This window comes from Equus asinus, chromosome 13 (genome assembly GCF_041296235.1).
Source record: "Equus asinus isolate D_3611 breed Donkey chromosome 13, EquAss-T2T_v2, whole genome shotgun sequence".
NCBI classification, from domain to species: domain Eukaryota; kingdom Metazoa; phylum Chordata; class Mammalia; order Perissodactyla; family Equidae; genus Equus; species Equus asinus.
In genome coordinates this window covers 55045805-55057675 of record NC_091802.1, presented here as the reverse complement: position 1 = coordinate 55057675, position 11871 = coordinate 55045805, and the positions used below count along the sequence as shown (strand labels likewise).

The window sequence follows — 11871 nt, the reverse complement described above, 5'->3', positions numbered from 1 at the left end:
CTCTCTGTTGATACTCCCTGTTTCTCCTAGAAGATGCATGCTGTAAACTAGGAGTCAAGACTAGCCACCCAGGTAGATCCCTAATCCTATTTTAGGCCTCTGACCCATTTCTTGGGCCATGATTAGTTTCTGCTTAAAACTCTTTGACTGCGTCCGCCACAAGTGCCCCCTCCATTTGAAACCGCCTCCTCTAACGTCTTCTAGCTTATGTCTAAATGGATTTGTCACATGTATTTGGGGAGCTTTACCCGAGCATTTACCCAAGGAAATGCTTCTCTCCCTACCGTCCTAACCAAGCCCTCTTCACAGCTGTGTTTTTTCCTCCAAGTAATCCAACATCAGAAACACTCTCTCCGTAAAAGTGGACCCTCTTGCTTTCTTAGAGTTGGAAGCTAGTGTGGAGATGCATTTTGCTTGTTGGGACCCTTCTCTCATGTCCAAGCCACATGTCAGTCAGAGGCTTGCTGGTGGGGGGTAAGCCCAGACCCTTACCATGGATATCTGTATCTGGGGGCAAGCAAGAGAGGAGGAGGAGCCCCACTGTCCCATCTGTGCCTTCTCAGTTCCGTACCTGGGTCCCCCCAAATTACCTGCAGACTCAGCATTGCCCCAGCTCCAGAACCGGTTGTGTCCCAGACAGGGAGCAAACCAACACCCTGAGAAGTCCCAGCCGGACTGTCACCTCTCAGAGCTGCTCGCTCAGCCAAGCCAACTGGGCACTGTCGGTTCCCCAGGGCCTCACCTCCTGCATGCCCAGTGACCCCGAGTCTCTGCCCCAGAGTTCTTAGGCCCCCTCCTTGGGTGGCACATCCCTGCAGGATCTGCCTTGTTTCTATTTTTGTTCTTGCAAAGCTCCCTACTCCTGCCCAAAAAAGGACATCAAACCTGAGCTGGAATATATCTCACTCAAGACTTTTTCCAAGGAGCTAGAGCCTTTCCTGGAGATCCAGCACTCTGTCTTGAGGGATCTGGAGCATTCAATGATATGAACTGATACTCAAGGACAGAAGCTTTTCTATTTCTCACCCTCATGTGTAGTAACCAAATTAACCACCAGAACATCTTGTGGCAGTTCTTCAATCCACCAACAGATGGCACTAGAGGCCACTGGCACAGCTTCACCAAGGATGACTTCAAGGACTTCCAAGAATTCCTCTCTAACCAGATGACTCTCAGCTGCTGGGTCCCTCCTGGCTGATTCGAATATCCTGATCCTGGCCAATGCAAGTATTAGGCCTAGATCCATTCTATCCTGGCAGCCTTTCCTCTCCAGGCTGAGTCCTACAGCCTGGTCCCCTCCCCAGCCCCAGCCCGTTCATCAGCCTGAGCTAGTGAGTAGGGATCACCTTGCCTGCCTTGGGGCCAGCCAGACCTGGAATCAGACATTCAGGGGCTCAAAGTGCAACCAGGGGTCTGGAGCCCAGTGGGCAGCTCAGACTGGAGTAGATCGAGGCCATGAAGACCCGTGCCCCAGGGAGAGGATAGAGCCAGGCAGGAACGCGGAGGACACAACTCGTTCCAGCCCAAGCCTCCAGAAGTATTGAGAAGCAGCTCTTCTCACTCCACTCTTCTGGATTTCTTACTCCCTGGGAGAGACCCAGTGCTCCCCAAGGCCCCCTACTGAACGTGTTCGGCCAGCTTGGAACTTGGTGTAGTGACAGTAGTCAATGCTGCCTCTTAGTGCCCGTGAACAAGGGAAGCAGCCCTTCAAAGGACTAACTGTGATCAGCGCCCAGAAAGGACTGCAGAAAGCCGTGAGGATGAGAAGCAAGGAGACAGAGGTGGAGGGGCCAAGAGAGATGGACAGGCGGAGGGGCTGCGGGAGAGACCTGTGGTTTGGCCCTGGCCTAGCAGCCCGTGAAAGGCCTCAAAATTGGCCTTAAACATTGTCTCTAAGTCAAATTATCTATACAACCACAGGGCTGTGTTGACAGAAATGTTTCTCCTACGTGTTTGTAGATATGTTTTATTCCTACTAAATCACGCAAATTAAATTTTTGACCCAATAATCATTTTCATAACCCAATTAATTACACTTTATGGTCATTTGTGGATCAAAAAGTTGATTTGTGAACTTTACAAGTTTAAAATATATCACAATTTTTGTAACCCTAGTTTGACATCTCTTTTTTCAAGATGCTGAGTGCTTCGAAAAATGAAAGTGACCGAGGCACCTCTGGACCTCAGAGAGACCCTGGAAGCCAGAGAAGAATGAAGCAGATCCTTCTGATTCCAACCCACAGAAAGGCAATAACATTCTGCTTTAACTTTTTCTTTGCTTAATTCTTTTTTCCCTTGCGAATGGGAGACCCAGTTCATTCCACTGAAGGTTCCCACGCTATTTAATGCTCAGCTTATTGACTTCCTAGGCCTTTTCCTCTATGTTCTCTATAGCGGCCCCTTGGAACACAAACATTTCATCAACTCTGGGAAATGTCTGTGGGAAGACAGGCGAGAGGAGGGTCGAGCTGGTGAGGTTTGGGGTCTTCCTGTGTTGTCTTCACATGGACATTCCTGAGTTTGGTCCTTGTGTGCAAGAATTGAAGAAGTGAATTCACGTAGAGTCAAACACACATGTCTATTAGTCAGGGTTTTCTAGAGAAACAGAGGGAACAGGAAGTATCTGTATATGAAGAGATTTATTATAAGAAATTGACTCATACAACTCTGGAGGCTGAGGAATACCACCTCTGCTGTCTGCAAGCCGGAGACCCAAGAAAGCCAACGGCGTCATTCAGTCCAAGTCTGAAGGTCTAAGAACCAGGAGTGCCGGGGGCAGGAAAAGATCCCTGTCCCGGCTGAAACAATCAGGCAGGAAGAGGTGAGTTCCTCCTTCCTCACCAGTCACTGTCGCTTGTGTTCTTTTCAGGCCCTCCACGGATTGGATGATGCCCACCTACACTGGGGAGGGCAATCTGCTGACTGAGTCCACTCATTCAAATGCGAATCCCATCTGCAAACACCGTCACAGGCACACGCAGAAATAGTCTGTAATCTGGGCACCCCATGGCCGGTCAATTGACACACAAAATTAGCCATCACAACACGTACTCAAACCTAAAGCCAAATGCGTATTCCCAAATTACTGTTGCTCTTCCATTGTCCCCCTGTTGGATCTTCCAACCTATTAGCACAGCCAGGAGCTGGCAGAAACTACCTTTAGTTCAAGAAGTGTTTTCTGAAAAGGAAGATGCGCTGGGGAAGTGAGGCAGAAGGGAGAGAGAGTGGTGGGCGGAGCAGACTCAGGAAACTGTCGCTGGCTGTGGAGTTTCTCAATTCGGGTTACCATGGCCACCAAGTGCCTAGCAAACTTCTCATTCTGTATTCTGGGTCTGAAGCCTGGGCTTCTCCCTTGTGCTGGCCATTGACTACTCTTTGAAGAAATCTGGGTTCAGATCTAGACACTGTCACTTACAGTGTATTCCTGGTTAGTTCATTTCCTCTCTGATCCATTTGCGAGGCCGTTGGGAGGAGGAGAGATTAATATACATAAGCTCTTTGCTATGTGAAAAAAGACCTATAAACAATAACCAAAAAAAAAAAAGAAAATCAAGAAAACTTCCAGAGATATATAATTTTATATTTTGGTTTTTGTTGTTTAAATTCTTTTACTGAGGTATAACATACAAGCAGAAAATTATACAGAATATAAACACACAGCTCAGTGAAATTTTAGGAAGTGAATATGTTTGCATAGCCACCACCCAGATCAGACATTCATGCCCTTCTGTAGGCCCCTTCCACGTCATATCAGGATGGGTCTATGTGACCCTCAGATATGGCAGAAGCAGTGGCATATGACTTCCAAGGGTAGGTCACAAGAGATATTGTGCCTTGCTCTCTCTTGGATCACTCATTCTGGGGGAAGCTAGTTGCCATGTCATGAAGACACTCAAGTAGCTATTGAGCAAGGAGCTGAGGCCTTCTGCCAACAGCTGTGTGAGTGCGCCATCTTGGAAGCAGATCCTCCAGCCCCAGTCTAGCCTTCGGATGACTGCAGCCCTGGCCAACATCATGACTGCACCTTCATGAAGGAGACACCCTGAGCCAGAACCACCCAGATAAGCCAAGCTCAGACTCATGACTCTCATGAAGTGTGAGATACTAAATGTTCATTGTTTTCAGCTGCTAAGTCTTGGGGGAATTTGTTACACAGCGATAGATCTCTAATGTGGTTGGACCGCACTTGCCTAGGGCCAGTCTCTGCAGCCAGTTCAATCTTTCTTCACACAATCACTCAGTCACTCGTTCAGCAACCATTGGTTACACAGTGCAGTTGGGCACTGGGTCGTCCCTTGATGAATAAAATAGACCCAAAACGCCACTATGATGTCAGCTATATCCTGGAGGGGGAGATGGATAGAAACCACCAAAAGAAAACATAGTAACATAATGTTTGAAGAAATATGGAGAAAATAAACAGGGATCAGTGAGCAGGACAGGTAGTGTGACCCCTAGGAAGAGTGATCAGGGAGCCTTTCTGAGGAAGTTACATCCAAGGTGAAACCAAGAGGACAAGAAGGGGCAGGCAGTGAGAAGAGCTGGGGGAGGGGTCCAGGGAGCAGCAAGTGCTAAAGCCTGGGGAGGGTTGAGCACTTTGGCTGGAACATAGGACCACACTGGGGTGGAAGGAGCAAGACGAAGCTACAGAACGAAGCAGTGGTCAGGTCTGCTCAGGCCATGCAGGCCAAGCAAGGAGAGTGGGTTTCATTTGAAGAGTGGGGAGCAAGGAGTGACATTAACGACTACTGACGTCGGTTAAAGCTGTCCCTTCCTGATGATTGGAGAAGAGAAAGGAGAGGGCATGAGGGGCTTGGGAAGAAGAGGGGTGTCACTGGAGTGTTGAGAGGAGAGAGGTCCTTTGTAACTTCGGGGGAAAAGGAGGAGGAGGCAGATTGGAGAGTTAGAGTCAGGATAGACGGGGAGTGATGGAGAGAATCTGGATCACAGCATTTGCGCTACAACTGTGCTAGGAATATCATTGCCTTTGATCATGATAAGATAGTGTGAGAGAGGCACAAATCTGGGAGACAGTGTTTAGGGGGAAATTGATAGACCTGGTTTGTGTATGACAAGGTTGAGAAAATGGCATCATTGGGAGAGACACTAAATGGGTCCTGCACCTTGACCCATCACCCTACCATTTCCAGGGTAAAGTGACCCTAAACCCATCAGGTCATGAGAACAAGGCATTCTAAGTTGGGTCAGATCTGCCTCCCCACCTCCTGGGAAGGATCATCCCCCACTCTCCACCTTGAAGAGGCCCCTGGTCATCACTGTGAACCCAAAAGAGACACGAACTGCCAGCACCTTTGGGGAGACTGCCCTCTTGTTATATGACCACCCTCTCTGCCGTTGGATAGAGAGGAGGGATCAGTCTCAGCTTCACATGCTCCCCAACTTCCCATCAGCATCTTCACCCTCTGAACCCTTTCTCAATATTCTGTCCTGAATCTCACAGTGGAGTGGACTTTCAAAGAAGAGTAAAAAGTGAAGTACTGGAGGGTTGATGACGGCTGCTCCACCATATGTTGGGGAACAAGGAAGCACACAAGGAAGGAAGCCGCAGCCTGAGGGGTTTGTGCCCTGGTTAGGAACCCAGAACCAAGCGAGGACCTCTGAAAGTGTTTGAGGTCACAGTGCCAACTTGTGTGACCAGAGGAAAAGCTGGGGTCCCACGGGGGCAGAGCTCTCCATGGGTGCCTGGAGCTGCAGGTTGAGGGGGTCAAAGTACCTCTTTGGTCACCACCAAGGCCAGAGAGGAGGGAGGGGTCTGGCCTCCGCTCCCAGGATTGTACATCCTGACCACAAGGAAGTGACGTATCACAGAGGCAAGGACACCTGCTGAGGAGGAAATGTGCCCGCTTGGCTCCGCTGTGTGGGAGCGTGTGTGAAACAGTGAGAGAGGAGGAGCAGCGCAGAACTGCTGTGCAGAGGAGCAGCGGCTGCAACCGAGTCCAGGACCTGGCCCTGGCCCTGTCCAGTCACCGGGACTGGGAGAAGCCAGGGGCACCGGGTCTGGGGGCTCTGCACAGCCCATGCAGATTCTCTCCCTGAGCTTCCTGCACCCTGACCGGCTCCAACATCAGACCTGACTCAGGGCCGGACAAGAAAGCAGAGGGGCCCGGAAATGCAGAAGTGGTAACACAGAGATTAGATCCTCTGTGAGGAGGCTCAACCCAGTCCCCACCAAGGGCCTCGCGCTGCTGCAGGTGACATTTGTGCTGGAGAAATGACCCTGAAGGACCAGGCCGCGTGGCTGCCTTCAGCTCTGCTCCTTTTTCTTGTCCCAGGTGAGGGGCTGGGCCTGGGCGGAGGAGTCTGCCTTGAGCGGGAGAGGGGAAGGGCAGGATGGAGGTGGGTTGAGAAGTGGCCCCCAGGGGAGGGAAGGGGGACGTGGGAGGGAAGAGGGAGAGGCAGAGAAGCTTCTGGGAGGAGCCAGCACCTGCCTCGGCAGTGACCAGGAGGATTCTGCGCATAAAGCAGGGGAGTCTTGGTCACTGTGCTGGACAGAATAGTGCTAGTGAGGGGGGTGTCTGTGATAGTCATTACCTCGATTGTCACAGTCAGGAAGGATGTCTTGGAGCATCACACACACGCACGCACGCATGCACACACACACACACTCAGTTTACCACGCTGGCCTTTCTTGTCTCCATGGACACCCTCTCCCTGTGCCACCTCTGTGAGGAGGGAGCTACGCCCCCCTCTTCCCCTCTCCTGGCTCTGAGGAAAGGCTCCAGTCTCCTGCCGCGGCCTCCTCCAGGCCCCGAGGACTCTTGAGGGACCTGCACCCCAGGGAGTCCTGGACCCAGGCCCATCCACTGAGGAGCTGGGACTCGCCTGTATTTTCCAGGCTCTCTGTCTCTGAGTGGTCCCAGAACCGTGACCGGCACCATCGGGGGATCCCTGAGTGTGCAGTGTCGGTATGACGAGGAATACAGAGAACATAAAAAATACTGGTGCCGAAACTCAAAGTGGCCACCGTGGAGGAAGAAGATTGTGGAGACCACAGAGTCAGAGAGAGAAGTGAGCCGTGGCCGCGTGTCCATCAGGGACCACCCCGCAAACCTCACCTTCACCGTGACCTTGGAGAGCCTCACAGAGGCTGACACAGGAACTTACTGCTGTGGGATCGATACACGGTGGTCTGAAGGAGTTTTACATGACTCCACCTTCCAGGTTGAGGTGTCTGTGTTGCCAGGTGAGTGCCCCCCCCAACCTCACACCAGCACCAGGGCTGCCTGAGTCCAGGGCTGGTCACTCGGACCCTCAGGAAAGATGTAGGACATTGGATAGAAGAGCTGGGCAAGGTTAAGGGTCAGAGACAGGACGCAGGGTGTCTGCATGCATGTGTGTGAGTATGTATGTGTCCATGTGTGCATGTGTGTGTGTGTGTGTGTGTGTGTGTGTGTTATGTTGTCTGCACAAGCACACAAGCACATGCTCACCTCTGGCTGTTCTAGACCCTTCTGTGTACCGCACCCTGACACCTTCTCAGGCCTGAAGCTTTCCTGGGAGGGGGAACTGCCCTGAGTCCAGGGACAAGCTGCCTGCCTGTCCTCACAAAGGCCGTGGTCCCTCTGGAGGAGACCGCATGTCTCCTTCATCCCTCTCTTGGTCCCCTCTACGGGAACAGGACCCCTGGGGCATCTGCTCCTCTCACTCACAGCTGCCCATCACCCTGGGCCCTAAGAGGACGTCACTAGGTGGTGGCTGGTTCCCAAGACACCAGCCTCCCAGCCGCAGTCCTGAGGGCCTGCAGCAGCCACAAGAGGGGCCCAAGATAGAGCCCCGGACCCCAAGGGCCCTTGAGGGAGCCGCACCTCAGGGTGCCCTTGTCCCAGGCCCATCTGGTGAGGAGCCAGGCCTCGGCTATGTTTTCCAGGCTGTCTGTCTCTGAGCGGCCCTTCTCGGAGGAACTTTGGTGACCACCCTGTCCATCCAGGCTGATCCTGACCCCTCCTTTCCATTGCACTTTGTACCCACAGAGAGACCCCTGAAGCCCCAGAGAAACCCCTGAAATCGCTCCCCCTAGGCAGAGGAGAAGAAGGGTGAGAAAATGGGGTCTCGGGCATTATGGCCCCAAGTGTACTTCGGTTCTTCTTTAACAGAACCCTGCCCTTGTTTCCTGAGGACCAGACCCAGGTCCGCCTCTGAGTGTGTGGCTTCCCCTGGGTTCTTGTTCTGACCTTGTCTCTGGCTCCTGAGTCCCCTCCAGTGGGTCCTGGTTTCCCTTATGGGAGCAGTTTCTCTCACCTACCCCTTCGGGTTCCTGTTTAAGATGAGCAACTGAAAATCCACTGGAACAGCTGAGTGTGTGAGAGAAGCAGGCTTGTCCACTTGGCTTTGGGACAGGCCACTTTCTATGGGGTCATCCAGGTGCACGTCTCTCTCGATCTTTCTTTCCGGTCATTCCCTCCCCGTGAGGAGACTGTCCAGTGGCCACCCGGGGCCGTAGGCCTGGCTGAGTGCCCTGAGCAACTCTGGGTCCCTCTGTTCAGGCAGACTCTGCTGTATGTCCTTGTTTCTTTGGACCTCGCTCCAGCCATCAGCCATGCCCGAGGGCCTTGGCTCTGCCATCGCCCTGGATCAATCTCTACAGAGTAATGTCACCCCCTCTGTCCCCTGACAGGGTAGACAGCAAGCACAAAGGTGTGGCTCTGGCTGGGGTGTGACCTGGAGCCAAGTGCTCTCCACACTCTCAAGTGTCCTGGTAAGCAGGACGACCTTGCACCTGAAAGGGCCCACCTAGCCCGGGAGCGCCTGGAGAGGGGGCCATGGTGCTGGTCAGGCCCTGGGGTGGCCATGAGGGATGTTGGACCCAGGCCATCTGTCCAGGTGGTCTGAGTGACCTCAACTGTGTGAGTCAGAGACACACAGGTGACAGAGAGTGGGAGAGTGAGTGAGAGGACACGGGGCCTGATGTACGCTTCTCCCTTACCCACCACAGCAGCCCCCACCCCGAAGATCTTCACAAGCACCCCAGGTCCTCCCACGACCCTGCCAGCAACCACCAGGTCCAGCACAACAAGGCAAGAAACTGCAGATCCCAGCCAACACCATCCGTGAGGGGCCCGGGTCCCCGGACTTTGACCCCTGGGTGACTTCTCCTCCAGGCGAGGGAGCGGTAGAGGGATTCGTGCCACCCTTCCCGCGGGCCCCTCATTTATTTACCAATTCCACACCTGATCGTGAAGGGCATACTAAGTGCCGGCTGCTCTTCTGAAGATGCAGCAGCGGACCACACAGACACGAGCCTGCTCCGACAGAAGTCGTGTTCTCGGGGGAGTCACACAATGAATAAATCAATATAAACATGCCAGTTGATGATGAACGCTCGGGGAAAACCTGTCCCATGGGTTTGGGGAGAGCATGTGGGGTGGGGGTGATGGGGATTGCTGTTTAATACGCAACGATCAGGGGGCCTCGCTGGTTTGAGGACATTTGAGTGAAGAGCTGCAGGGTTTGGGGAGCCAAGCACGTGGGCATCTGCAGAAATAGGGGTCCAGGCAGAGAGAAGACCCAGCGCAAACATCCCGCAAAAGGAGCTCTCCAGAGCCCGGCCCAGGCCAAGGCAGGCGGCAGGTGTCCTGGGGATTGGCGGCCCCTGCGCTCTCTCCCCAGCCTCCCTCCGAGCCCTGGTCAGAAGTGTCATCCTGTAGAGAACCCAGGCCTCAGAGGGAGGTGGGAGCTGAGGTGGGTCATGCATTCGTTCCATCAACTGCCACTGACTTTTAAGGGCTGACATCTTGGAGGCACCGGGCAGGTACCAGCTGCTCACTGTGAATAAAACAGTCTCTTCCCTCGTGGGAAATGCTGCTTGCCGGAGAGCAGATCTCACACAAATGACCTTGTTATTTATCATGAGACCACAGGTGGGATAGCCCCCAAATGTGGAGGGCTCAGGTAGAAATCCTTCTTCTGGGCCCAGGTCCCACCCGGGTCCCTGGGTCTCCCTCACATCATTCTAACAGCCATGACCTTCCTTATGCCCACTGTCCTAATTTTCAAGAGCCATCATTAGGCACAGAGTCGGGGGCAGTGGTCTTTCAAGTGGGGCTGCTCTGCCCAGGGCTGGTCTTTATGTGGACTGTGTGGCCACAGGACCTGCACACAGGGATAGGGGGAAGGGGAGGGCACCAGGGCCTCCCCTGAGGATGTGGCTCACTGTCTGTCACTGTGTCCCCCACAGGTCCCTGCTCAGCAGCGTCCGCTTCCTGCTGCTGGTCTTCCTGGAGGTGCCCCTGCTCCTGAGCATGCTCAGTGCTGTCCTCTGGGTGAACAGACCTCTGAGGGGCTGTGGGCAGAGGCGGAGTCAGCCTGATTGTGAGAACCAGTAGCACCTGTTGGGTATCGACGCCCCGCCCAGGAACACAGCCTCTATGGTGGATGGGAATGACCTTCTGAACAGTAAATCCAGTGTCATTGTCCACGTTTCTGTGAGAACACCATGATTATGTGAACTTTTTTGAAACTTTTTTCTTGCAATGTATCATACACACAAAAGAACGTACCTAATAAATGCATACTCTTTCAACCAGGAAGACCCTTCAATACTTGCATGCCCACCTTACTACAGCTTAAATAATAAACATCATTAATTCTGAAGTCCAAAGCCCCTCCTCTGAGGGAGCCAACCCTGAATTTTACATTCATCATCTTCTCGTTTTCGTCACAGTTTTGCCATAGTATTTCCAGAGTATGTACATATACGTATTTTTTTTAAAATAAATTGTGACTGTGGGTTTTTTTTAGATTTTATTTTTCCTTCTTCTCTGCAAAGCCCCCCAGTACATAGTTGTATATTTTAGTTGTGGGTCCTTCTAGTTGTGGCATGAGGGACGCCACCTCAGCGTGGCTTGATGAGCAGTGCTAAGTCCGAGCCCAGGATCTGAACCGGCAAACCCTGGGCTGCCGAAGCAGAGCGCGTGAACTTAACCACTCGGTCACGGCCCCTATACATATGGTTTTAACAATACCCAAGATTACTTTATTTTTATTTTCTTTCAGTTTTATTTAAATATAACTAACATACAGCATTGTGTAAGTTTAAGGTGCACAATGTGTGGATTTGATACCACGATGCGTTAGCTAACATCTCCATCATGTCACATAGTTACGACTTCTTTTTGGTGGTGAGAACATTCACTCTTGAACCTGTGTCCTGGTGCATATGTTCAAAACTTTTTCGTAGAGTCTAGTTCTAGGAGAGAAATTGCTAACTTTCACTGCATGTGTTTAATCGGCTCTACCAGGCAGTTCCAAACTATTTTCCGAAGATCCTGGACCATTTGCACCCTCGCCAGCAGTCCCACTGCTCTGAATCCCAGATGTCTGAAATTTTGCCAAGTTAATGGGTGTGAAATGATATCTCGTTGTTTTAATTTGAATTTCTCTGACTACTAATGAGATTAAAACTCTTTTTTGCTTTTATTGGTCATTTGGATTTCTTGTTTTGTGAAATGCTTGTTCTAGAGTCTTGTTTATTTTGGGGTGTTTTGTTTTTGTTTATTTGGTGAGGAAGATTGACCCTGAGCTAACATCTGTGCTAATCTTCCTCTATTTTATATGTGGGATGCTTTCACTGCGTGACTTAATGAGCAGTGTGTATCTCTGTGCCCGGGATCCAAACCTGCAAACCCTGGGCCACCAAAGTGGAGTGTGCTAACTTAACCACAATGCCACCGGGCCAGCCCCGAGTCTAGTCTATTTCATATTGTTTTTCTTATTGATTTGTATAAATTCTCTACAAGTCCCTTGTTAGTTACATGTATTGCAATATCTTTTCCTAGTTTGTGCTTTATGGTGTCTTTTGAAAAATGCTTTTTAATTATAAGATAGCAAATTATTCAACCTTTTGCTTCATGA

General features: G+C 51.6%; 1 protein-coding gene across 2 annotated transcripts; it reads left to right on the top strand.

The window, feature by feature from the left end:
• Window positions 1-2670: 2670 nt before the first annotated feature.
• On the top strand, window positions 2671-11442 carry CD300C (CD300c molecule). Of its 2 annotated transcripts, XM_070483560.1 has the most exons (5): window positions 2671-2821; window positions 5462-6293; window positions 6857-7204; window positions 8954-9035; window positions 10196-11442. In XM_070483560.1, exons 2-5 carry the CDS (start codon window positions 6233-6235, stop codon window positions 10341-10343), a joined length of 639 nt encoding a protein of 212 aa, XP_070339661.1. In that variant the 5' UTR covers window positions 2671-2821; window positions 5462-6232; the 3' UTR covers window positions 10344-11442. The 2 variants fall into 2 exon arrangements, 1 of the variants encoding a protein (XP_070339661.1); XR_011493930.1 differs by lacking the exons at window positions 2671-2821; window positions 8954-9035 and having other exon boundaries at window positions 5881-6293; window positions 10196-11433.
• Window positions 11443-11871: the final 429 nt, after the last annotated feature.